The sequence below is a fragment of the Mastomys coucha genome, unplaced genomic scaffold, assembly GCF_008632895.1.
Source record: "Mastomys coucha isolate ucsf_1 unplaced genomic scaffold, UCSF_Mcou_1 pScaffold21, whole genome shotgun sequence".
Classification (NCBI taxonomy): domain Eukaryota; kingdom Metazoa; phylum Chordata; class Mammalia; order Rodentia; family Muridae; genus Mastomys; species Mastomys coucha.
The window spans coordinates 99,059,303-99,086,357 of record NW_022196904.1 but is presented as its reverse complement, the minus strand read 5'-3'; the positions used below and the strand labels follow the sequence as shown (position 1 = coordinate 99,086,357).

The window sequence follows — 27,055 nt, the reverse complement described above, 5'->3', positions numbered from 1 at the left end:
GATGTACAAGAACTAACTGGAGTGATTTCCAGGAGGACAGGAGGAAGATGGAGAAAGAGGCCTTGGTTTGCAGGCTACTAGTACAGCCATGGGTAGCAAAGGTCTCTGTTGAAGAGGTTGACGCTGTCTGAGCTGGCAGAAGGACTTGCCAAGGCCACTTGACAGTGAGGTAGAGAAATTTACAACCCTTAGTTACCCAGAGGCAGGGACAGCTCTAGGTCACCCCCATCCCCATCTGACCTGGGAGGAGACACTGATATGGATCTTGAGGTTAAAAGAAGGTGGGAGCAGCTTCCAGGCCCCCAGGGGGTATCTCCAAGGTGCAGCAGGCACCTGGGACTGCAAAGGGGGTTTCTGGCACCAAGTTGGCATTGGTCCTACTGTGACTGTCCCCCATGTCCCCATAACTCAGGCCTTGTGACCACACTGTCTCTGGGGGCTTTCAACCCTGTCTGAGGTCAAGAGTTAACACACTGATCCCTGATGCCCTAAGTAAGTGCCATCTCTACCCTATGGGCATGCTGTAGTCATTAGCCATTGCCTGAGAATCTGTGAGGTGGCATCCCTGAGGCCAGAAGCTCCAGGCCCTTCCTTGTCAAGGGCCTGTGAACTGAGAAATTGATGTCTTCTGTCGAGCCACCCCTGTCCCCATCATGCCTGATCTATGTTCAGAACATTGAAGGACACGGGGGTCCTCTCTGCTCCTCTCTAATCTCATGGTTGCTCCTGGTAGGTGTCCATCAGTTCGTTCTTCCCAGGCATCACCTAGCAACACGACTCAGACCCCCTCTCTCCTGTTCACAGATGAGCTTTGGTCACATGACTTCAGATGGCATATAAATGACACAGTTGCAAATTTTATGTCCAGCTCAGGGCTTTCCTGAACAACAATGCCCACCCCTACAGACACACCCACACACATCCAACTACCTTCAATATCTCTACTGATAGACACCCTAACTTGAAATGACTGAGAGGAAATCCTGCACCCTGCCCACAAAGGAAACTCCCTTTAGAAATGGAAACCCACCGACAGTGGTGGCGCACGCCTTTAATCCCAGCACTTGGGAAGCAGAGGCAGGCAGATTTCTGAGTTCAAGGCCAGCCTGGTCTACAGAGTGAGTTCCAGGACAGCCAGGGCTATACAGAGAAACTCTGTCTCGGAAAAAAAAGAAAAAAGAAAAAAAGAAACGGAAACCTTCAGCTTTCCTGTCACCGTGACCAGTTTTAGGAGCACCCTTTTCTCATGCTGGCATCTCAGCTGGCAGCTGATCAAAATGCACCCTAAGCCATGCCTCTCTCCCTGCCTCCAGCAGAGCAAGCACTGGCTTGGAGCAGAGGGCCAGGGTGTCGGAACCCAGCGCCTCCCTGCCTGCCGCCCTCACCTCTCTACCTTTGTCAGGAGCAAAGTCAGAAGTGAGGCATCAATCAGGATGGAGTTTAGTGCCCTGGGACTCTTCTGAGCTTGGGCCATGCACATCCCTCTTCTAAGAGCCTCACCTGCAGGCATTATGCATGTACACTGGACCCCGAACAAAGGTCTCCCTACATTAACAACATCAAGCTTGGACAGTTTTTATTCAGACATCGTCCCAGAACAGCCTAGTGTGAGGAAAGGAGAGCTGATCCAGGGTGCATATATAGAGAGGCCACACCATGTCCTCAAGTGAACTTTTAGGGAAAATCCCCTATTTACTATCTCATGCCTATGCACAACTGGAGATGCATATGATTAAAATCAGAAGCATCATGGGAAGGAACTTCTGCAGTACAAAAATTACATGGCCTGTCAATAAAAAATAATAAAAAAAAAGAATCACACTCATTAAGCTTCTTAGTAACCGAACAATTCCTTCCCTCGAACCCCCATAAAAGGAGCCCCAACAATACTCTCAAGGAAGTTACTCCCTGGCTGTCCTGTGCCATCGCTCCCCTTTGAAGGACACTTTGTGTGTGTGTGTGTGTGTGTGTGTGTGTGTGTGTTTTCAAGACAGGGTTTCTCTGTGTAGCCCTGGCTGTCCTGGAACTCACTCTGTAGACCAGGCTGGCCTCGAACTCAAATCTGACTGCCTCTGCCTCCCAAGTGCTGGAATTAAAGGTGTGCGCCACCACCGCCCAGCAAAGGACACTTTCTTGCTACTTTTATAAATCTGTGTGGGCTTTTATTTCAATTCCTTGAATAAGAAGCCAAAAACCTGGGAACACCTAGCTCAGACCCGACTGGCATCCTTCCAACAGTTCATGATCTGTCTTCACTTGCCCTGTGACCCCAACTCCCACACCATTAGCTGCACTGGCCTCCATGTTCCTTAAGGAATCTCTGCCACAAAGTAACCACAGAGGCTGCTCCCTCTTCCTAGAACCTCTTCTCCCAGGTGTCCTCAGGGCTCATCCCTCACGTTCTTCAGATTTCTGTTTAAACATGGTTTGTCAGGGACAACCCGGAGCACCCCACAACATTAGCCCCACTCTCTTCAACACCCTTGCCCACCTTTCTCCACAGCATCAATCATATCAGCTCACTGTTTGGCCCCTTTAAGAAGCCTGCTTCTTGTGGACTAGGGGGGCTCAGGCCTTTAATCCTGGCACATGGGAAGCAGAGGCAGGAGGATCCCTGAGTTTGAGGCCAGCCTGATCTACAGATCAAGTTCCAAGACAGCCAGGGCTACACAGAGAAACCCTGTCTCGAAAAAACCAAAAAAAAAAAAGTTTAAATCCTCTCAACAGTTGGCCCCTAGAACCAAAATAAGTTAAATACTTCCTTTCTTCAAGAGGGAAGAACCGGGGCACAGTCACAGTCTTAAAAGAAAAAAAAAGGCAAACTCCAACAATGTAAATAACTCAGGGTCCAATCTCTGCGATCCACTCACCATTTTCTGGGCTTCTCTTAAGAACTAGGCTAACTTCCCCAGCTCTGCCCTCTACAGCACGCACTCCACTCCATGCTGCTGTTCTTTTATTATTATTGTTGTTGTTGTTGTTGTTATTATTATTATTATTAGATATTTTCTTTATTTACATTTCAAATGATACCTCCTTTCCTGGTTTCCCCTCCAAAAACAAAACAATCCCCTGTTCCCTCCCCCTTCCCCCTGCTCACCAACCCACCCTCTCCTGCTTACTGGCCCTGGCATTCCCCTACACTGGGGCATAGAACCTTCACAGGACCAAGGGCCTCTCCTCCTACTGATGACCAACTAGGCCATCCTCTGCTATACATATGCAGCTGGAGCCATGAGTCCCACCATGTATACTCTTTGGTTGGTGGTTTAGTCCCTGGGAGCTCTGAGGGTACTAGTTAGTTCATATTGTTATTCGTGCTAAGGGGCTGCAAACCCTTCAGCTCCTTGGGTCCTTCCTCTAGCTCCCTCATTGGGAACCCTGTACTCAGTCCAATGGATGGCTATGAGCCTCTACTTCTGTATTAGTTGGGGACTGTCAAAGCCTCTCAGGAGACAGCTATATCAGGCTCCTGTCAGCCAGCACTTGAGGCATCCAAGTGTCTGGGTTTGGTGGTTGAATATGGGAAGGATTCCCAGGTGGAGCAGTCTCTGGATTGTCCTTTCTTCTGTCTCTGCTTCATAGTTTGTCTCTGCAACTCCTTCCATGGGTATTTTGTTCCCCCTTCTAAGAAGGATCGAAGTATTCACACTTTGATCTTCCTTCTTGAGTTTCTTGTGGTTTGTGGATTGTATCGTGGGTATTCTGAGCTTCTGGGCTAATATCCACTTATCAGTGAGTGCATACCATGTGTGTTCTTTTGTGATTGGGTTACCTCACTCAGGATGATATTCTCCAGATCCATCCATTGCCCTAGGAACTTCATGAATTCATTGTTTTTAATAGCTGAGTGGTACTCCACTGTGTAGCTGCCGTTCTTAGCAGTCATCCCACAGTACTGGCATCCCCAGCATGCTGGCATCTGCTGCCACAGGGCTGCACTTCCACCAATAACCACTCCTGAGCTCTACTCATACCTCAGCTTCTCTCCAGGACCCCTTCAATTTTGAGATTTCAAGTGCTATGAGACCACACTCTAACTTATGGCCTCCCCAGCCACTCACTGTGCTGAGCCTAGCTCCTCTGCAGGACTCTTCATGCCTTCAACACCAGTGCCACCTGGGAGACCGAAGTGGCCACCGCTGGGACACAGCCTCTGTGTGCTGACTCAGGAAACACTTCCCAGAAGATTCACCTCAACAATGCTGGGCTCTTCTTAATCACCGCTAATTTCTCAGCTCCAGCTTAACCACCATCAATTGTCCCAGGAAAGCAAAGCTTTTACCTCAGTGGTTCTGGCCTCTTGTTAATCACAGCCTGTTCTTTAACCCCAGCTGACCAGAACCACAGATTCTCATTTAAAAATGTGCAGTGGCCCCAACCTAAGGGAGTCTCAAGCTTCCCTCCAGAACTTCATTCACAAGCCAGGCCTCTATCACCTACATTTTTCTCAATACTCTTATCTTCTAAGCTCCCACAGAGCAGCTCACTGAGCTTTTCTAACCCAAAGTTCCAAAGTCCTTCCACAATCCTCCTAAAAGTAACATTGTTAGTCTAACACAGCAATACTCTGAAATTCTGGTACCAATTTCTGCCTGAGTTAGGACTATTGTTGCTGTGATGAGACACCATGCCATAGCCCACAGTCCATGCACAGTCCCTACTGAAGTCAGGTAGAAACAGAATAGGAACCTGGAGACAGGAGCTGATGCAGAGGCCATGGAGGGGTGCTGCCTACTGGCTTGTTCCCCATGGCTTAGTCAGCCTGCTTTCTTAGAACCCAGAACCGGGGCTGGCGAGATGGCTCAGTGGGTAAGGGCACTGACTGCTCTTCCAAAGGTCTTGAGTTCGGATCCCAGCAACCACATGGTGGCTCACCACCACCCGTAATGAGTTCTGACAGGAACGAGGGGGCGGAGTTCAATTCCCAGCAGCCACACACATGATGGCTCATGGCCATCTGTACAGCTACAGTGTACTCATACACATAAATAAATAAATAAATCTTTAAAAAAAAAAAAAAAAAGAACCCAGGATGGCACCACCCACAATGGGCTGGGCCCTCTCATCAATCACTAATTAAGAAAATGCCCCACAGGCTTGCCTACAGCCTGCTCTTATGGAGGCATTTTCTCAACTCCTCTCTGATGACTAGCTAGTGTCAAGTTGACATAAAACTAGCCAGCACATTGTCCATGTGACAGCCTTTGAAACACCCAGGTAGGGTGGACCCAGGAAAGACGGTTTGAGCACCAGGGGAGGCTTGCTCACCCCAGGGAAGCCACAGGGAGCCTTTCCTACAAAAAAGGCTGAGTCAGATCTTTATTTTAGAAAAATGCCTGACAGCTGTGAGCAGGGCAGAGCAGAAGGGACAGGTCTAAAGGCAGGAAGCCAACTCCAGTAATAAAGCAAATGCCCAGCTGAATTGGGCATTGGGGTGGGTGGTGGGCATCAGGAAAAGAGGATTCCACCCAGTCTGGGTGGGTACATCTTCAAAACATGCCACATCTAAGGCTCGGGGAGCAAAAAGATTCTAGGATCCAGAGGATCAGAGTTGGCTGTGAGATCCTGTCTCCTAGTCATGTCAGATGCTACACCCATGAAGTCTCACCAACGTGGCTGCCTAAGCATGAGCTGAATGAGAACATCAACCATTGGCATGTCAAAGTGGAGGGGGGAAGCCCACAAGGCCCCAACCCTCCGTAAAGAATGACAGGCAACCAAGGAACGCTAAAAGTCTTCCTCAAGGAAAAGCACACCAGTTGATTACCTAATGTCAAATGGTCAGGCCTGAAAACATACATACAAGTAACATACATACTGAGCAGGTTATATTTAGGAAAACATATGTATACATACACACACACACACACACACACACACACACACACACACACGCACACGCGCGCACACGCATGCAGAATGCACACACGCACATATACACACACATGCGTTTGTAACAATTAATGGGGAAAAAAGAAGCCATGAATTTGAAAGAGAGCAAGGGGGTTATTAGGGAGTGTTTGCAGGGAAGAAGAAGAAGGGGGAATGATGTAATTACATTATAATCTCAAAAATAAAAGAAATAATAAAAAAGGAAAGACTCCAGAAACAAAGGAGTGGCCCTGGGAGCAAGCCCAGGCCAGAGGGCTGTCCCTGCCAGATGAGGAACTGCCCAGCAGAGGGTCTAGGTTATGCAATCGGCAGGCAGGCCCCTGCCTTCCCCAAGGACTGCCAGCCCAGAAGCTCTCAGTACCCAGCTGTATCACCCCTGTCCCACAGTTCCAGGTGCCAAGCTAGTGGCATTGACAGCTCCAGCCCCATAGTAGTTCAAGCCTGGCTATGGGAAGCTGGGCCTTGGTTCATTTTCTCCAAGTCCATAGAGGCTGGGCCTTGGGCCCAGTGAAGTCACTGCCTGGGAAGCATCCCTGGCTCGCTGCCCATCCATGAAGGCTATATTTGGAGCAAGGCAACTCCCTGCAGACACAGAACATTGGACCCACCCTGAGGAGCTGCCCTGACCAATTTTACCAAGCAGGGCGGGGGGTGGGTGTCACCAGTCTCTTCATTTGTCCGTTCAGTCTGCTCACATGTTCATTCAACAAGTATTTTTGACACACACACACACACATACACACACACACCCTACAAAGTACATTGAGCTGTACTTGAGGCACACGTTCGTATGTGGGCATCTGAGTGTTTGCTTTTAAACAGGGATGGCAGGACAGACTCGGTGCCCTCCCTCAGAGCTGGCTGGCACCAGTGACTCACAGTCAGGTGCACCCTGTCTCTGTGTACCTGTGTACACATGCAAGCCAGCACGTGCTCCCCAAGGAGTGACAATGACTCAGCTGCACAAGGCATCTGGGTACCTGTGTGGATGTGTCTGTGGGCACAGCCCTGAGTACAGGCTCTTGTCCCCTGGGGGTTGTGACTCAACTGCACATGGTGACCCAGGAGCCCACAGGCCAGCTGTGTCTTTTCAGCTTCCACCAACTTGCCAAGCCAAATAGACAGCATTGGGTGCAAATACTCTCTCACAGAGTGTGCCTGGAATACTGTGAGGCCAGGTGACCTTGGAAGGCCAGAAGGCGGTTGCAGTTCCTATCCAACAACAGGGGCCATGGATCCCTAGCTCAGCCCAGCTCTCTGCAGGCTGAGGCCTCTCAACCTCTTTACTGATGCTTCCTGGAACCACAGAGGTAACACTCCCTGACTCCATCATCACACTGGAACACCAGCCTCAAGAGTCACACACATCGGGACCCAGGCTCAGGCATTAGAGTTGTGTCCTTCAAGATGGGGGCACAGCCAATGTTCCTGCTGTATCTCCCAAGTCTCTCTGTTACAGCCCTGACAGTCAACCAGCTTTTAGCAAGCTGAGACAGGGGCCGGGTGCTGACCCCTGGGGTTCTCCACAGGCAGCTGCCCCATCTTCACCTCTATGCTCCATCTGTCCCAGGCTGTCTCTGTCCTTATCTGTCCCCAGTCTATCTTTGTCTCTTCTCCCCGTCAGGCTGTCTACCACAGAGGCCTCACCAGAGCCGAGGTGCTGACAGAGAGGGGGCGTGGGGTGGACACTCAGTGTCCCTTTTTCAGCCTTATCAAGAAAACTGAAGTCATTGCTCAGGGGGCTCAAGCTGGAATTTCGCCCTAGATGACCTTCCTGGGTTTGGGACCTCCACAGAGACAGCCCGGGTCAGGGAGTCAGGAAACAGGCTCCTTCTCTCTGGCTGCTGACCCTCCACCCTCCACCCTCCACCCTCCCCCATCCCCAAGGCGCCTCCAGCCAAAACTCCAAGCTTGCTGGCTTGCTCCCAGAAGGCACTGTAAGGATGGCCAGACAGAGGACCCCTCATCTGGGCTTTCTGGTCCCCAGAACCTGTGACTCCTTGGGGTGACTGCCTGCCTTCCCGAGCCCAACTTTTCACATCTGTAAAATAGGTAAATCATGTCAACACTATGGGTTGGGGAGATTCGATGAAATTAGGTGGGGTCTGGCTCCTAGCAGTACTCAGAGTTTGGGCTGTCCCCACTGACAGACAGGATCCTGGTCAGCAGAACACAGGCACTGCAGCCTTAACCTGTGAACATGGTGCACGGCTGCCACCTGGCGGCCGCCGGGCCAGAAACACAAGCACAGCACCGAGGATCCAGATCCAACACCCTTGCTCCCTCCTGAGTCCTTGCTGACTGTCCCAGAAGGTGAGCTCACACTGGTTTTCCATTTCCCACACTGGGAATAACATCACCTTGTGATAGCAAAAAGCTATCACAAGCTTTCTAGGAGAATCGCTTCTTAGGAGAATGAGTTCAAACGAGCCTGTCCATCAAGAGTCTGGAAGTCCCCTCAAAGGCACAGAGGGTGTTTTCCACTTAGTATCTGCTTTCATGAAGATTCCTGGGAGAAATGGAGACTAGACGCTGGGACTGGCTTTCTTAAGGAAGAAGGAGAGATGAGTCTCCAACATCAGGGCAGGATGGGGTAGATGCTGTTCCCACAACCAGAGCTAAAGTTTGGCCCCACTGTGGGGTCTACTCAAGCTCAGATGGGGCCCTCAAACATACAGGGCATGTTTGTGGACCAGGCATTTACACACTATGCTGGAAAAGCTGCCCCCTTCTGCCTCACCTGTGGGGGCTTCTCAGCTCAGTCCTGAGGGTCTTGGGACACCGCTGCTAAAGCAATGTCAGGAGTACCACCCAAATGTAGCAGAAGCAGGTCAACCCCCAAAACAGAGCATTTCTGACCATGGCTTAAAACTTCAGTGGCCCCCCAAGAAGTCACACAGTGCAGGAGCAGAGATGTGGATCCTTGGGGACCTGTTGGGATACAGCAGTCCCGGCCCCTTGAGATCCCCTGGACCACCCCTTGCTTAGGGGTAAGGAGGTAGGCTATGAGATGACAGGAACTAAGTATTTTTGGGCCCCGTTCTGGGACTGTTTGATTCATTCCTCCTTGGACACCTCAGAAGTTGCACACCTGCCTCTAAGCATCTAAGATATTCCCCCAATTCTCCAGAAGACTTGCATGAGCGACTTACTACAGACACCTGCAAGACAATCAGCAGAAATCCCCACCACATGGCCTGGCCTCGCTCAGATGGAAAGTCCCTCACCATATGACTTCCCCTGATAGCATTATGGGGTGTGGCAAGTGTTCCCCACCAGCCTTTAAGGGACAGATGGCCATCTTGTGCTCCAGGGGTGACATGCTGGGGATATCATCTGGGCAGTGTCATTCTGAGGGCAGACAACCCAGTCTAACCCTTCTAGTTGACCCAGTGAGCTGGAACTGTCACCAGCAGCCCCAGGCAACCCCCTTAGAGCCTTGGGGACTGGGATCTCAGCTTGGTCGTAGGTGGGTTTTGACTTAGTTGCAGAAAAGAACGTTGCCCATTAGCTACTCCAGCACACTGTGATGAGTGCACAGCCATCTGAGAATGTCACCTTTCAACTCAGTGCAGCTGAGCCAGCAATCTTCTCCCAGAGAGGCTTCTCTGCAGTGAGCAGCAGTAATGCAGTAACCCTAACTGGTCGGAGTGCTGACAGCAAGTGACTGTGGAGTGATCAGCCCTAACTGGAGTGTCTGTATCAAGCCCATCCCGTGGCCCAGGGAACATCAAGGCAGAACAAGTGCAGGAGTTGAGGATGGGCAGGCATACTGTGGAATGCTGCGTTCTTAACCAGACACAGCCACTGTGCTCAGGAAATCATGGCAGCCGTTACCTGCGCATGATCAAATCAACAAGATCAGTCAACATTCCGAAGGGCAGCACTGACTGGACTCAACTACGAAAATGAAAGGAAAAAAAGTGGAGGAGGGGCATGCTGGGGGTGCAGGATAGGGGGTAGGGTGGATATAATTGAGAAACATTACAAACATGTGAGGTTGTAAAGAATAAATAGAAGTCTAAAACAGTAAACTTCAAGTAAAGCAGCTTACTGGGTTTACTGTTAGAGCAGGAAGACACTCTTGAGGAAGGTCACATTAAGGGAAGGGACTCGCCTGCCTCCACAGTGGCTCTTCGCAGGCCCAGACGGCTCTGTAGGTAGGTTCAGGGATTGAAGAAGCCATGAGCTGGTGCATCCCCTTTGCTGGTCCATATGAAGTTGTCCTTGAGGAGGCTTTTTGTGGGCACACAGTGTGTGTGCAGCTGGAAAAGTTGGTTCGTATAGAGAAAAAACAAAGAGGATGGACTAAGGACTGGTTCAACATACTACGTTAACACATGGGAGGTGTTTCTCAGAAAGGCAGCACTGTCCTAATGCAGGAAACATCAGTAGTCAAAACCTCCCAGGTCAGCACTGGAGCGGAGCTCAGAACTAGGTATGTATGGAAGTAGGGGTGAGGGGAGTTGTAGCCATCCTGCCTCAGAGCCATAACTAAGCCCAGATCTATGTGACTGATGTCCAGACTCCTTCCCAGGTGAATACTCTGATCCAAGCACGGGTGGGAAGCACAAAACGCTGGAAAAGGCTCTTTCCTGCTCAGGCTCAAGGGCTACAGGCCTTGGGCCTCTGAGATCCATGTTCTCTCTAAACACTCATTATATACTTGTTTTCATAACCGGAAGGCGTGTGCTGGCTGTAGTGGGTGCCTTGAGTCAGCCTCGCTTGGAGGAGAGTGCTGTCAGTTCCTGGTAAGTCTTGCTGACCCTTCTGAGGCTTCCAACTCACTGGTCTTAGGTAGTAGGCATGTTTGTGGTGGACACTCAACTCTAAGCCCAGATACAAAACGGCTGCTCTGGCAGCCTAGGACAGCCTAACTCCCATTGGACAGACTTTGAGGGTGAACACAGAGGTGGCAGCCAGTCTGAAAGCAATCTGTGATGGACCCTGTGCCTGGGGTGCTCCTGGCTAAGGAGCAGAGAGGAAACACAGAAAGGGAGGCCCATGGATACCACCTTCAGAAACCCACTTTAGGCTACTGGTATGTGTTTGGGGGAAAATTGGGACTTCAAATGGGGACGTGGTATCTGTCAGAGAGAGGGTAGCTAGCTAGAATAACAATCTCTCTGGCCCTCTAGGGAAGGAGGCAGACATAGAGAAAGGTTTAAAATGTATGATAATCTGGTATGTTGAATTTTGTTATTGAGTCCACTGTACTAAAAAATAGAAACCAAACCATATCTGCTGTAGTAGAAACTGGACAAGGAGGCCGAGTCTAGACTAGGGTTGGAATTTAGTGTCCACCACAAATGTGCCCACTACCCAAGACCAAGGACTCGGAAACCTCAGAAGGGTCAATGAGGCTTAACAGGAATTAACAGCAACTACCCCCCCACGCCCCAAGCGGGGATGATGCAAGGCACCCCCCACCCCCCAAGCGGGGGTGATGCAAGGCACCCACTACAGCCAGCACACTCCTTCCAGTTATGAAAACCACAAATGTTTCCAGACATTGCCAAGTGTCCCCTCAGGAACAAGTGTCTCTACTTGAGAGCACTGCAATAGAGAAAGGATAGTTTGACAAACACCTACCTCTCCCTGCCCTCCTCCATGAGGGAAGACCAGCTTGCCAGTACACAGTCAAGCTAGAACAAGGGACTGCTTCATCCACAGTAAGAGTTTTAATCTCAGTGACCATGTAAAATCAAATAGAAAACCACAATATTTATTCTAGTGAAAGAAACACCCAAAGACATAATAAAAAAAAAAAAGTTTGAGAAAACAGAGACAAGAGGGAAAGGCTTCAGAGGTAAGAGCAACAATGAAAAGAAGTCGGTTCTGTAGGTTCCTGAGCTGACACATCCACCAAGGCTCCCACAGCTGTGACTCACACACCCAACATGAGGTCACAGCTAACCTCTTGAGGTCTTAACTCCCAAACCCAGTGTTTTCAGGAGTATCCCTAAACCACGTCCACATGACTGCATGAAAATGAAGGTTAGCAAAAACACACATGCAGGCACGCACGCATGCACACACTTTACTCTGTTTTATTAGACTGGTTTAAAATGTATGATAATCTGGTATGTTGAATTTTGTTATTGAGTCCACTGTACTAAAAAATAGAAACCAAACATTTTAATATCTTAGAAAAATTAGCAAAAAAAAGAAGAAAGTAGAGCATATTACATTGTACAACGTGCATATAAGAATGCTTTAAAATTATAAATATTTTGTTTATTTTCAATATAGTAGATCCCAAAACATTTTCAAATGCTTTTCATTCATAATTCCTGCAGATAATCTCATCTCTCATTGGAGGAAAGGGCTAATTACAATGAACACATAGACAGACACTCCCGAAGTTTCCTACAGTTATTACAGAGATGAGGCAAGGTCTATAGGCACTGAGCTGAGAGTGCCTGGAGTGTCAGGAGAGCCCACGGTCATCAGAGCATCAGCCCAAATGGGAGCCGCACAGTTCCCATCTGTGCGGTCTTCCTTCTGGGAAGGACTTTCACTTCCCAGACACAGTGCTTCTGAAGGCGGTGTGGCAAGCAGTAACAAACACTACAGACTGTAGACACTTCTGCACAGCCCATACAGCACTGCAGGAGGGAGCATGCAGTGCTCAGGCCCACAGACCAGACAAGGAGGGCCGTGGCAGCTGCGGGCCATGCCTCTGGCTGTGCTGTAAGACAGTCCAGGTTTAAGGAGGGAGGCTCTGCCAGTCTGGACACCACAATCCCTTTACCATAGTCTCCCCTGAGCCCCCAGGCCCCCGCTTCCGTCCAGACATTTCAACACCGGTCAGTACCTTCTTGGAGTTACTTTTCCTCTTCTCTCCAGGGACACTGAGGTCTCTAGGAGACATCATCAAGCCATAGGGGAGACTCTGGTCCCCTGGGTCTGATTCCCAGCAGTACTGATAAGGAAACATGATGGGTAAACGGCCAGGCCCAAACCTACACCCAAGTTATCTGCTAAATAAGAATGTTCATGACACAGTGATACTTTGCATACAAACCTAGACTGTATGAAGGCAACTATAAACATTAAATAAAATTACTTTTATTAAGCAGCCCAAACTCTTAAGAATTGGTAAGACTTCCATTGACAAATGTTTTCCAGTCATAAAAGGTAGAGACTAATGGAATTCTATCCAGTCGTCATGTAGATGCTAGGAACACTGGAATCTATCTCTAGACTTGCAGATGTCTGGAATGGCCTCCTTTCTGCTCTGAGACCAGGCTGGACCAGGACACTCAGGGTTCCCTGCTCTGCTACTGAATTCCACCTTTTCTGTAACACACAGATCACCTTCCTGTTTATAATGTAAAGCATCCTGGCTGTCCATGGAGTTACTGCTTGTTACAGAGTCCGACTAGTGTGGTAAGACTTCCTTTCCTAAACAACATTCTCAGTCTCAGACCAGATTAGAGCTGAAAATATTCCTCAAACAAGAGGCACAGAAACTGTGACCTGTGTCATCCTTGGAGGGAAAGGCAGAGAGACATAGTCCTTCTGAAAGCCACAAGGCTTGCCATTATCCTGTGACACTTTACATCTTACCAGCCCACATTCTGTCAGCTTCCACTGTGCCCATATAACCCCCCAAACTATCCAGTCACCATTGATTTCAACAGACTAGCATCAGCCAGGGACAGAATACCCAAAGAACTAAGTTGAGACACTGGGCCAGGAAATGTTTTGCTTTGAGGTGAGGGGAAAGAAAATGCAAATGAAGCATGCCAAGTGTGTGATGGTCAGGGAGGGAAGCTGAAGCTGGGAATCGTCACCAACCAGATCCCATCCACAAGGGCAGTGACTGGAGACTTATCCATCAGAGCACCAACAACAAAGGCTTGCCATGCCACCTGACACGAAAAGGCCAGCTGACCAGCCAATCAGCAGAGGGACTGTGCTGCCTGAGGAGGCAGCTGACCTCCCATCCCAGGGGGGCTGAGACCAGGGGCTGCAAGCGCTGCAGAAGGCGACAGTGAAGGTGGCCCCAGCCACACCCGTGCCTATGTTCTCGCCTCAGAGAGCTGAGACATGGCTAGAAGGTAAATATGGCGTCCTCAGCACATGGACCCTGCTGGAACCCTGAGGGAAGACTAGAAGCAGCAAAGCCAGTGTCCTTGTCCCAGGTACGAAGCTCTTGACTCCTCACTGATGTGACTGACTGGGTGGCCGCTGGGACAGCTGTCACTCTGTGGTTTTCTTCTCTTTCCAGCTCTTCTCTCTCTCCTCGAGCTCTGCCTGCGTGAATGCTGCAGGTCCCCAGTTGGTGATCAGGTGAGGGTTCTTGGGACCTAAGTGACAAGCATACTTTCAATGAAGGAAGGCTGGCTCTCTTCACACCTGTCATCGCATCAGGGTACAACGCTCTTACTTCTTCTTTGGGGAATACCCAAAAAGTCCACCAGCCAAAAGAGTGGCATGAGGCATGCAGGGGGGCCACCTGGGAGCACTTACTAAGGAGGACAAGCTTCTCAAGAGAAATTCACAGAAGCATCTTGGCTTCGGGGTGGCTCTCTGCCCCCATCTCCCTGTAGGAGCCATGGGATTGCAAATGTACATTTCCCTATCCAGGTATTGGTAAGGGTTCTGAGGACTTGAACTTAAGCCATCAGGCCTACATAATGCTTTAACCCTTGAGCCATCTCAAGGATGAGTTCACACTTCAGTACAGGTAGCCGCCCCTACCCCCAGTTTTATGTGTGCTATGTATAGAAGCAAGGGCTTTGTGCCCCTAAGAAAGTTGTTTGTTCACATAAATTCAATTGCATAAATACAACAGAAAACAAATTAAAATAGATAACTATATATATAAAAATATTACCTGGTTCTATCAATCGTATCAATCCCTCATGATGGGCCACTTTGTCCTTCCAGCTCTTGGTCATATTTGTTGCCATCTCTAGCTTCTTTTTAACTCCCTAGGACAAAAGTGGCAGTTTAAGAACTAAGTGGCATGGACTGGCACCTACTGTATACCCGTGGATTCCCTCATTAAATGACCAGAATCACTGTAAGGAGGAGGAGCTATTGTTACCCATTGCACATTAGAAAAAAACTCAGGCTCAGAGAGCGAAGGCATCTGCCCAAGGTGGAGGAAGCAGGGCTGGAGGCCAAGCCATGTGATTCCAAGGCTCTTCTCACCTCATGCATGTGACAGTAGGCCCTATGTGTCAGCTTTCTGCCTCTGCCCCACACCTGCCCTTCCCAGACCTGTCTTGTTGCTAGCTCAGCTCTCTCACGAAAGCTGCCAGTACTAGCTTCAATAGTCATAGTCACAGGTTCTGAAGGACATGAGAAGGAAGGGCTGTCCTGCTGGCACACACTCAGGACAGCCATAGCCACGGTGGCTTGACTGAGTAGCCCTAGTAGGCTCATATGTTTGAATGCTTGGTCCCCAGTTAGTGGAGCTATTAGGGAAGGATTAAGAGAGTGACTTTGTTGGAGGAGCTGTGTCACTGGGCCGGACTCTGAGGTTTCAAAAGACTCAAGCTATTCCAGTGTTTCTCTGCCTTGTACTTTCAGAAGGTGTGGGTGCTCAGCTGTCCCTGCCTCTGCTTTCACTCCCCCATCATGGACTCTATCCACTAAAACCAGAAGTCCAATTGAGTGCTTTTTATAAGTTGCCCTGGCCACAGTGTTTTGTCATAGGAACAGAACAGTAAGACATTGGTGTTGAGGAAGAGCTTCCCAGTGACTTCCTCAGGACTCGAATGTCAGGCACCTCTCTGCCACCATGGGCCCCTCCAATGAGGTCTGAGTGAGGGGCTGGGAGCAAGTGACCTCCCTGGGTGCTCAACCTCAGGGTGGGGCAATGGGTACTGCCTACGCCTGCAGGCTATCCCTGTGTTCTTGGAGTCCATTCTACAGCTTGGGGACCCTCTGTCACAGCATGCAACTGTACTTCCCCACTCACATTCCTGCATGGTCCCCGAGTGGACAGACACCTCATCCTCTGTAGAAAACAAAATAAAACTTCTTCTTTCTTCTCTTTGCTAAGCAGGATTCTGGCAAGTGAATGCTGGAGTTCGTTTACATTGGTTTCTGCAGGGGTAGGTGCAGAGCCCCGCCCCTACCCCAGCTGATCTAAGGTGCCAGTTACAGGTGTGTCAGGGCTAAGTCCAGCTACCTCATACTGCTCCAGGGCCTGCTTCCGCTCCAACTCCAGCTGTTCCAGCTGTGCCATGGCCTCCTGCAGAGCCTGCTCCTTCATGACGCGCTGCTGTTCCAGCTCCTGCTTCTCCGCCTCTGTTGTCTGAATGGCCTGCTGCTGTGCCAGGTGCCACTTTTCCAGCTCTGCCCTCTTAGAAGACTCTTCCTCCAGCAATCTGTAACACAGAGGACACTCGGGGTCACACCCTGCTGGGGACCCTGACCAAGATGAGCAAGCATTTCAGAGAAGACATTTTCTCAGTCATCTAAAGCCTCCCATCTTAAAGGAGACTGGGAGCTAAGCAGTGTCTATCACAAAGCCTGTGAGGAGCCCACATGTCCGGCTCCTCAATCTTACATGAAGGAAAAAGGAAACTAGCATTTAGACAGCGGCAAGTGTATGCCAAGAACAGAGTCCAGTGTGTTTTCTTAACTGCTTCACAGAGTTCACATAAGCGCAATTAGTAGTCACATCGGAGATGAAGAAGTAAGGCCCAGAGCTTAAGTCATCCAGCTGCCTGGTGCTGGAGCCAAGCTCTGCAACTTGCCTAGTTGCTACAACACTAAAACATTTACTCATCTAATAAAGACCTATTACCAACAATCTGGGAGGTACTAGTCCCTCGTCACAGATGAAGTGCACTGCAGAGAACACAATGGACTTCAATGCAGGTGTGTGATACCAAAGTGTTAGCCACAATAACAAGCTGGCTTGAATTAGCCAACTGCGTTTGTGTTTAAATAAATAAACCAACACACCGCCCAAACCTGCACTCAAGATGCAGATAGTGTGGTCAAATGCCAACAGTGTCAAGGCACAGTCTAACAAGGAGCCACAGAGTCAAGTCATCTGGCAGGGCAGCCACTGCCCCCTGCAGCATCTGCTTTCTACAGCAGCAGCAAGGAAAGAGACAAGGACCACACCATCCCTTCCAGACTCCAAATCCCGCTGGAGACACACCTGAGCTCCTTGGAAGTCTCCACCACTGAACCCAGCACTGCAGACAGGCCTGACACACACTCCTCATTCATAGCTATCCGTTATGCATCTGTGTCCTTTCCCACTGCTCTTCTACAGTAAGTGAGAGTGCTCAAGTACAGAGAGAGAGCAGGCTTTCAGGGCGCTAGGCTGCCTCATGCAGCCCCATCTCCCAGTACAGACACCACCTTACAGAGCTTGCTGCCTGCCCTTGGCAGCAGAGCATAGTGGAACAAGAACTGAGCTTGATAAAGCAATTGTTCTCCTGGAAACCTGACTCAAAAGCAGCTGGCACAGAACCAGAGACAATGGGTAATTTCTCTTACTGGTGGCAGGGACAATGGCAGTGCTGACACTCAGTACCTGTGTCTGGGGCATCCTTCCTAGGCCCATATCCCTTGGTTCCTGCCACTGTTCAAGGCCAGGCCTCCTGCCCTCCATGGAACTGGAGAACTAGTTAAGAGCGGTGCCATAAATCATCTTCTTGCCTTCCCTCATCCAAGTTGGTTTCTGAGGTTTGCAAATGACCTCTGACTAAAGACTTCAGCACTTCCGCCTTTCCTGTGCCTAGGCGTCCCTCCTTTATAGAGAAGGAATAAGCCAAGTGCGTGCACACGCCTGTCCTCCTAGCCACTCAGGAGGCTAAGGCAGGAGAATCAGTTGTGACCTGCCATATGGATACCGGGACCCTAGCCTTCCACAAAAGCAGCAAGTACTCTTAGCTGCTGAGCCATCTCTAGTCCCTCGACTTGTTTTTCTGATATTCTCTTGGCCTAAAGCTATCATTCAACATCCTTCTTAATTCTGTACATGATGTATCTTCCCCATCCATGAATGAGATAAAAGAATAGAAAGCAATATGCTGTCATGCTAAACACTATACTTGCTACATCTAAACTACATCCTCACAGTTCTGAAACTGACAATCACCATTATTTTATGGATAGAAAACTAAAAGTTTGACATAGTAAAATACTTTAAACTCAAGCACCATGAGAATTAAGTACCCACACCTCGCTTAAGAACCTGGGCCCTGGCTGCCTTCAAACACATGAAAGCCATCCCAGCAGCTGGCAGAGTGGCAGCACACTACCACATCAGGTACAATGTGGACTCTTGCAGGCATCCAAAAGCTATTCCCTGGGCCTTCGGTGTAGCTCAGGTGGAAAAGTGCTTGTCCATCTTGAACAAAGCTCTGGGTTCAATGCCAGTAACAGGTGTGGTACATGTCTGTAACCAGCAATATGGATGGAGGTGGAGGCATGAAGATCAGGAGTTCAAGGTCATCCTCAACTACATAGCATTTTCCTCCTGAGGACAGCCTTTCTCAAAAAACAGTGACAATAAGCTGCGCAGTGGAGGTGCGCACCTTTAATCCCATCACTCAGGAGTCAGAGGCAGGTGGACCTGGTCTACAGAGCTAGTTCTAGGCCATCTGGGGCCACATAGTGAGATTCTGTCTTAAAAATAAAAATCAACTTTAGTTTGGTGACATAACAACTTACAGATCCATGTGGCCTTTCAGCTGACCCTTCTAGCCCATTTCCACTCCTCTGTGTCGCAGAGTGCAGGCTTTGTAAGCCTCACCTCATTTCCTGTTCCTCTCACAGATGGCGATGTGCTGAGCCACTTCCTGCTCTTGCCATGCCTTCCCAGCAATTACAGGCTCCCCTCTGGAACCGCAGGCTGCCTTCCTGCAGGCTGAAGTAAACCCCTCCTTCCCCTAGTTGCTTTCATCATTATCAAACCGAGAGAAAAGCCACCACTGCAGAAAGCATCGTCTACCCCACACACAGGAGCTGATACTTCAGCAAACCTCTGAGCTACCTGGTCTTCTGAGACTTTAATCTCTGCCGTTATATCCAATTTCCCTCAAGACTACTGCAACGCAGCATCCCTCCCCCACCGAGCCTGTGTATAGGAGTAGTCTAGAAACTCCCAGCAAAAATAAATCTGTGGTTCAAAATATGTCTAGTGTCTAGTGGCACTCTCTGGAAGTGACATGGGATTTGCACCTTCTCCTGAATGACCTGCTAATGCCACTGTCAACAGCGACACTGGCGGATCCAAGTAGCTGGCTAGGGCAGAAGGCAACCCTGTGGAGTGGCTTCTCTCCTTCTACCTTCCTGTGGGTTCCATGGATTGGACCTGGTTGCCAGGTTTATGCAGCAAGCGGCTTTACCCACTGAGTCACCTTGATGACCCCAAATCGGTTTTTTCTAAATGATAATTTGATGCATTTTAGTTACGTTTGTTTGGGTGTGGCTGCATGCTGAGGTGCACTTGTGGAGATTAGACAGGTTGGTTCTCTCCTTCCATTATGTGGATCAAATTCAGCTCATGAAGCGTGACCTTTGCCCCTGAGCCATCTCACCAGCCCCATCACTTTTGGCAAAGTATACAACTAATAGAGACTCCTTTTCCAGTTTATTTTCCATGTTTAATATTTTAAAATTATTATCATGTATATGTGTGCGGTGTGTGTGCTATGGCATGCGTGTGGAGGTCAGAGGGCAACCCCGTGAGTCAATTTCCTCCTTCCTCCTTATATGGGTGGCAGCGATAGAACTAGGGATATCAGTCTTGCACCACATCGAGCACCTTTTATCTGCTGAGCCATTCCAGGTTTAAGCAGCATCTTTTGCTTCTCACATGAGGATTGGCAGCTGTATAAATTCTACTACCTTACCTTCTAACTGCTCCCCAACATGGGGTAGGGTGCTACAGCTCAAGGCTCAGGTACATCTGTACTGCCTCTCATAAGGCCTCATGAAGAAGTAAACGGGATTAAACCAGGACAGTTCCTCATCCCTCTGGGATCCTCTCATCCCTCTGGGATCCTCTCCTCCCTGATGTTACAAAGACCCAAAGCAGGGGCTGGTGAGATGGCTCAGTGGTTAGCACAGGCTGCTCTTCCAGACAATCTGGGTTCAATTCCCAGCACTCACATGGCAGCTCATACCTGCCTGTAACTCTAGTTCCAGGGCTTCTAATACCCTCACACAGATGTACATGCAGTCAAAAAGGAAAAAAAAACTCAAATCAAAAATTTTCTTTGAGAATATAAGTATCATAAATTGTAAACTGGAATTTAAAAGTTTGGGGGTTAGGGGAAATCTAGTTTCAAAACTTTAAAACTGTCTCTCTCCACCAGCCGAGCAAGATGCCCAAAGGAAAGAAGGCGAAGGGGAAGAAGGTGGCCCCAGCCCCCGCCATCGTCAAGAAACAGGAGGCCAAGAAGGTGGTCAATCCTTTGTTTGAGAAGAGGCCCAAGAACTTCGGCACTGGGCAGGACATCCAGCCCAAAAGAGATCTAACACGCTTTGTCAAATGGCCTCGCTACATCAGGCTGCCGCGGCAAAGAGCCATCCTCTATAAGCGTCTCAAAGTACCTCCTGCCATTAACCAGTTCACCCAGGCCCTGAACAAGCAAACAGCAACTCAGCTGCTTAAGCTTGCCAACAAGTACAGGCCAGAGACAAAGCAAGATAAGAAGCAAAGGCTACTGGCCCGGGCTGAGAAGAAAGCTGCTGGCAAAGGGGACGTCCCAACTAAGAGACCATCCGTCCTCCGAGCAGAAGTCAATACAGTTACCACCTTGGTGGAAAATAAGAAGGCTCAACTGGTGGTGATTGCCCATGATGTAGACCCCATTGAGCTGGTGGTTTTCCTGCCAGCCCTATGTCAAAAGATGGAGGTGCCCTACTGCATCATCAAGGGAAAGGCTAGGCTGGGGCGCCTGGTCCGCAGGAAGACGTGCACCACTGTTGCCTTCACACAGGTTAACTCGGAAGACAAGGGTGCTCTGGCTAAGCTGGTGGAAGCTATTAGGACCAATTATAATGACAGATACGACGAGATCCGTCGCCACTGGGGAGGCAACGTCCTGGGTCCTAAGTCTGTGGCTCAAATTGCCAAGCTGGAAAAGGCAAAGGCTAAAGAACTGGCCACTAAATTGGGTTAAATGTACACTAAGTTTTCTGTACATAAATATAATTACAAAGTTAAAAAAAAAAAAACTTTAAAACTTGGATTACATGTAATAGCTATTGAAGAAATGGTGCCAATCCCACACTACCAAACAGAGAGTACCTATTCCCTTCCCATCCACCAAAGCTCTGCTGCAGCCTGGCCCAAGGTAGTCCTGCCTCTGTAGCAAGGGCCACTCAGGTCAAACTCATGTTTCCATTAAAGCTGACCTGGCTGATAGACAATTTGGAATAGAATGAAGGGAATCCCGACAAACATGGCCACCAGACTGCTCTCGGTACAAGGCCCTTAGACCCCAGGATCAAAAGAAACACACCTGCCAGCCCAATGTGCAGGGTCTCCCAGGCTAGACAGCATGTGGCTCAGGCTCCTTCTCTTACAGTGTTAGAATCCTGAGTGAGCAAAGCCCCGAGAGAGAGGGCTGCACAAACTGATCCGCACCTGGCCTGAAGCTTGCGCACAGTCTCCTCATCCTGCCGGGCCTGCCTCTCGTCCTCAAGTGCCTCCTGCAGTTTTAGGTACATGTCTTCCAGCTCCCGAACGCGCTGCAGATACTGCTCCAGTTCGGAGGACTTCTGGGCAACCTGCTCCTCCATCTGCTGTCTGATCTGGAGGGATGAGAGGATAGTGGTCTTGCGTAAACTGGGGTGACTTCGTCCCCAAGGCACCGCTCCTCTGCCCTTCAGCTAAGAGTGTAGGGAATGGGAGCATCCACACAGCATCCACACTAGGAGTCCAAGAAAACAAACTGCAACCCCAATGCCACACTCCCGTTCTGCGTGTGCTACCCTTTCTACTCTGTATTTTTATTCAGGTAAAGAAAAAAAAGGTAAAAGGATAAAAAATAAACAAAATAAATAAATAAATAAATAAAAAACAAAAAATAAAAAAATTAAAAAAAAAAAAGAAAAGAAAAAAAAAGGTGTCATTTCTCTTTAAATTCTTTTCTATTTTAAAGCCAAATTCCTCTTTTCCAAATCTTAAGAAAGAGTGAGCCTTTGCCCAGGCAGAGCAGCCTGTGAGCTGCAGGTCCTACTGCCTGTACTTCCTTCCCCATCCCTGGGGCACCTGTATACTTAACAAGTGCATGGCTTTCTCCTCTGGATTGAAGAGGATTTAATCCCTGTTTTAAAAAACATAAAGACAGGGCTGGGGTACAGCTTACTGGTAGCGTTTCCTTCGCATGTCTGAATCATGGGGTTCCATGGCCAGTACCCTGATGCATATACTGTCAGACATGCTGGTGTACTTCTTGGCAGTTTATCAATTATGTCACCAACACAAGCTCCCTGTGTTCTCATGAGGATCCTGATAGCTCACAGAATGGCCTGTGCAGGGAGCACACACCAATTACAGTCATACTAGTGCTTAGAGAGACACAGCAGGGAGGGAGGGCAGCCGCACATCTTCAAATACATCACAGGCACCTTCCTGAACACAAACAGGGATCTCGCCCCTAAGCAAGTGACTAACGGCAACACCAGACCATGTTCAGGCACAGGGCTCAGCATAGCAGCACTCTGTGAAAGACGTGGCTCCACAGAGCAACTGGACCTTGGCATGGTTAGAACAGCAACCAGAGCTCAGAGGTCTGTGTTCACTTTGCTCATTACGGAGGAGAAATGCTGTGGGTCTAGGCTTACTCTTGCACAGGTAGCCACTGTCCATACCACAAGCCTCTTGAGAATGAAAAAAAGATCCTGGTTGCCTCAGGATGACAGGGACACCTCAAAGCAAATGAAGACATATGACCATACTAACTAAACATTTATCACCCCACTGCATACAATTCTGCTTAGGAGTGTGGAACACAAGGCGTCCATCCTTTTCCTCTACCTCTCTGGTACACAGAAGATGCTTAATAAAGGATAACACACAAACAAGCACACAGCTTCCCCATTAGCCACCACAAGGCACAGCAAAGCCAGGATGAGGTAGCAGCCAGGCCTTCCTGGGCGGTTCTCAGACTTACCAGCTTCTCCCGCTCCAGCTCCGTGCTGAACCTGGTCTGTAGCTCTACCTGAGTCTGCAGGCGTTTCTTTTCCTCGTCTGCGGCACGAGACGCTGCTTCCTCCAGTTTCTAATCAGTCAGTCAGAAACCCATCCCCAGGAAAGCAAAATTGTTACAGAGGAAGAGAAAGCCTTGCTTAAGCATATAATAAAACCATACATTCAATAAAAATTAAATAAAAGCTGTGAGACCAGTCTGCCTCGCCAGCATATAAAACAAATCAGGTATGAACGACTTGATTCTAAACCTTGTACACAAAGAATCTGAGCAGACCACTGAATCATAAGCATTTGCAACCATGCTCACACAGTTTGGCCTAGTTCTGGAGCTTTCGATACAGTGCTGTCTCCTACCACACTGTTACCAGAGCTCAGCTTCCAAGTGGGTGATACAGGGAGCTTCCTCAACCCCCTCCAAGAACAACTGCTTTAAAAAAACAAAGCACATTAAAGCTTGCAGACTATCCTAGTGTACATCCATCTAGGAAAACTTAGGAGTTGAGGCTGTGGCTGGCCAGTAGAGTGCTTGCCTAGATCGCACAAGGCCCTAAAAGTTGATCCCATCCACCAGAAAAAGGACAAACAGTAAAACATAAAGAAACAGATACACAGAAAGCAAAACAGAAACAAAAGATAATCAACTGAGTCTTAGAGCACAAAAAGTCTGGCATTCCAGCACTGCCCCCCCTCCCCCAAGCAAGAAGGAAGTACCACTCCTGGCAGAGGAAAGCTGAGACAAGGGCGCCCTCTGTCCTCTGCTCACAGCCCAGGCTACAGTAAGGGAGGAGCAGCTGCTGGGTTTTTACTGGGGTCAAGGCTGGTAGGCAGAGAAGCCAGGTCTGATCACCCTGGTCTCAACTCACTTGGGCAAACGGTCCACAAGGGGAGGTAGGAAACAGAAGTGACAGCAGGCTGTGCCCTCTGCTCTTAAAGCAGGGCTGTGGATGGCCCCAAGTATGTGCTGCTGTCTCCACCCAAGCTCATACAAACTTGCAATCCTCCTGCTTCAGCCTTCCAAGTGCTGGGGTTATAGGTCCTAGCCATCACACACACCCAGCCTTCCAGGGAAGTTTTGCTCAAGGAGAAAAGCAGGCTCCGCAGCTCTCACCAAACATAACTTTGGTATGTGCGGCGTACCAACAAGATTTGGGCAGTGATTAAGAGCAGTCCCACTGGGAAGCAAACCAGCCAGATGAGTTGAGTCTGAGAGACACAGGAAGGTCTGGCTAGGCCGAGCCCTCTTAAGACTGGCCTTAAGGGTCTGAACTTAACCTCAGTCTGTGAGGTTGCTTCATTCCTAGGCCCTGCAGAAAACATATCAAACATCCAGCATCAGTCAGGGGTGGCAGGAACCAAAGTATACAAGGGGGAGCAGAGCTGTGAGGAGGGTCATTCCAGGTGACTGTGGCTGCACACACCCCAGCTTGCTGCCCTGAGGACCAGACTGAAGGCCTCAAGGGTCCAGGAAGTAGTCCAGCCAAGTCACTAAATAAATAACCACACAATGACAAGCTTTGGGTACGGCTGTCAGGATCAGCAGCCATAGTTCCCACACCACCTTATCTTCTAAAACATCCAGTTTTCAACTAAAAAAAAACAGTATGAGAAACCGGAAAGTGTGACCCCTACATAAGAAAACAGTCAGCAGGCACAGCCTTTGAAGCAGCCCAGGAGCGTATCTACAAAGCCATTCCAGTAAATATACTATAGAGAATGACAGGAAGTCACAGTTGAAGACAGAATGGAAGGAATAACAAGTGGAGAAAGCATATCAATGAAGAGGTTAATTTAAAAGATCCAAATGGAGGCTGTGGAACTGTAATGTTCAAGAACTGACACAAAAGTCCTCTAGAGGACAGCGTGCACAGCATCAGGAAGCCAGGATGTGGTATGCTGGAGCACACCTATGATTCCTGAACTTGGAAGCTGGAAGCAGGAAGATCAGAAGTTCAAAGCCAATGTCCCTACGTGGAGAGCTGAAGGCTAGCCAGGGCTACAAGATCTTATTTCAAAAAACAATCAACTAGAGGGGCTCAACAATCTATTTGGGCTACTAAAGAGATACACAGAAATCATAGAGTCAGAAGGACAGAGAAACAAGAAAAACAAAAAGCATCAGAGAATCTGGTCACTGTTATACACAATATTCAGTATATGGAACAAATAAGAGGGGAGGAAAAAATACTTGAAGAAATACATTGAAAATTTACCCAACATAATGGAAAACCTTGGTCCACATTCAATAAACTCTAAACAGGTAAAAAACAAAGACAGTGCCAGACATGGTGGCTTCACCTTTAATCCCAGGCAGAGGCAAGCAGATCTCTGGTTAGAGGCCAGCATGGTCTACACAGCAAGCTTTAGGCCAGCCAGAGTTGCATACTGAGGCCCTGCCTTAAAAACAAGGACAGCAGCAGCCAGAACACCACAGTAAAACCACAGAGACGCTGAGAGCAGCGAGACATAAGGACCTCCAGCAAACACCACAGCAAGTTAGTTCCCCTCAGAAACACATGACCAGTAGTAGTCAAAATACAGTTCATAAGCTGAAATGCGCCATATCTGGCTGCAGCAGCAGGTTAACTGCCGAGCCTCCTGCAGCAAGAGCTAAGAGCACTGTCCAAGACAGTGGCTCTCCATCAGCCCAGCCTTCCTGCCCATGGATTTGGCTCAGCTTCTACTTCTCGGTTCTACTTCTATGTGTGTATCCCACAGAGCTGTCAGAGCACACGTGAACATACATAGCAATGGTTCAAGCCCTTTAGCACCATCTCTAAGTGGGACAGCTCCGAGCTTTACCCTTATAAACAGAGCTTGCTAGCCCCGGGGCTGGACACTTCCTGGGAACTCAGCTCACCAAACCGCTCCTAACTTAGTGTGCTTGAAGCAAAACTCCTCAGGCTGTGTGTGGCTTGAGTACTAAATGGGGCAGTGTTTCCCTTGCTCTGTCCTACGCCTACCTTCCTCACGCTCTCCAGCTCCTGTTGCTTGTTTTCATTGGCAGCTTGGAGTTCCTTCATCTGCCGCTCCAGCTCCTCCTGCTCGGCTAGCAGCTTCCTTCGGAGTTCTTTCCGACGCTGGCGGGCTTCCTTGTGTGGTGGGGGGCTGCCCAGCTTCAAGAGATGGATAGTGGAATGGATGGCTTTAAGGAAAAGGAGAAAGAACAGGAATTATAATCTATATATCTAAACTTGAATAATATATAACACCAGTCAGGGTGAGATGGTGCCAGGGAGCAGTGGCTCAGCCTGAGCGTCATCAGCTTCTCCAGCTCCCATATGAGAAAAAAGTGCATTAAAGTCTTTTCTGAGTCCAAGTCTACAGCTACACACCTGTGACACACACACGTTTCACTGGAAACATACTATAGGGCATACATACACACACACACACACACACACACACACACACACACACACACTTTTTAAGACAGAGCTTCACTAGATTTTGTCTGCCCTCAACCTCGGCACCCCTGCTATCTTTGGTTTCCAAGTGCTGATACCACCACATACCCTTTCCTACTCCCCCAAATACTAAACAAGGACAGGCAAGATAACACATTATGTAAAGACACTAGCTGCAAAAAGCCTGGACCAGTTTAATCCTTGGGATCCACACATGAGCTGTGGCATGTATGCCCATACACACACACCATGAGCACACATACACATAACAACAGTTTTTAAAAGTCGAATAAAATTAAGACATACTAAGGGCAGAGAATCAAAGTTCTTAGCATCTGATGTGCAGTCTATTACACTGATCTGCCCTCAGCTCTATGAAACCACTTCCCTCCCTATATGTAAATACACACAACAGTGGTCACCATTTATTGAAAATCTACATATAGCATAGCACACAAAGGACTTTATAAGACACATATATTGTAGATGAACACTGTTTGCATACATATACTACATTTCATATAAAATTTCATTTCTCATATACATACATATGTATGTGTATATGTGTGTGTATATATGTGTGTGTATATGTGTGTGTGTGTGT

The 27,055-nt window shown here is 48.8% G+C and overlaps 1 protein-coding gene and 1 pseudogene across 1 annotated transcript in view; one reads left to right on the top strand and one right to left on the bottom strand.

Moving 5' to 3' along the window:
- Positions 1–11,929: 11,929 nt before the first annotated feature.
- Positions 11,930–27,055, bottom strand: part of Swap70 (switching B cell complex subunit SWAP70) — a 65,759-nt gene continuing 50,633 nt past the window's right edge. Inside the window, exons 7-12 of the mRNA XM_031387846.1 lie at positions 26,008–26,189; positions 23,010–23,117; positions 21,479–21,645; positions 16,046–16,244; positions 14,741–14,837; positions 11,930–14,210 (exon numbers count right to left, since the gene is read on the bottom strand). Coding sequence (XP_031243706.1) covers positions 14,104–14,210; positions 14,741–14,837; positions 16,046–16,244; positions 21,479–21,645; positions 23,010–23,117; positions 26,008–26,189 — 860 coding nt within the window. The 3' untranslated portion in view covers positions 11,930–14,103. The remainder of the gene's footprint in view (positions 14,211–14,740; positions 14,838–16,045; positions 16,245–21,478; positions 21,646–23,009; positions 23,118–26,007; positions 26,190–27,055) is intronic.
- LOC116102791 lies at positions 20,202–21,020 on the top strand (annotated as a pseudogene).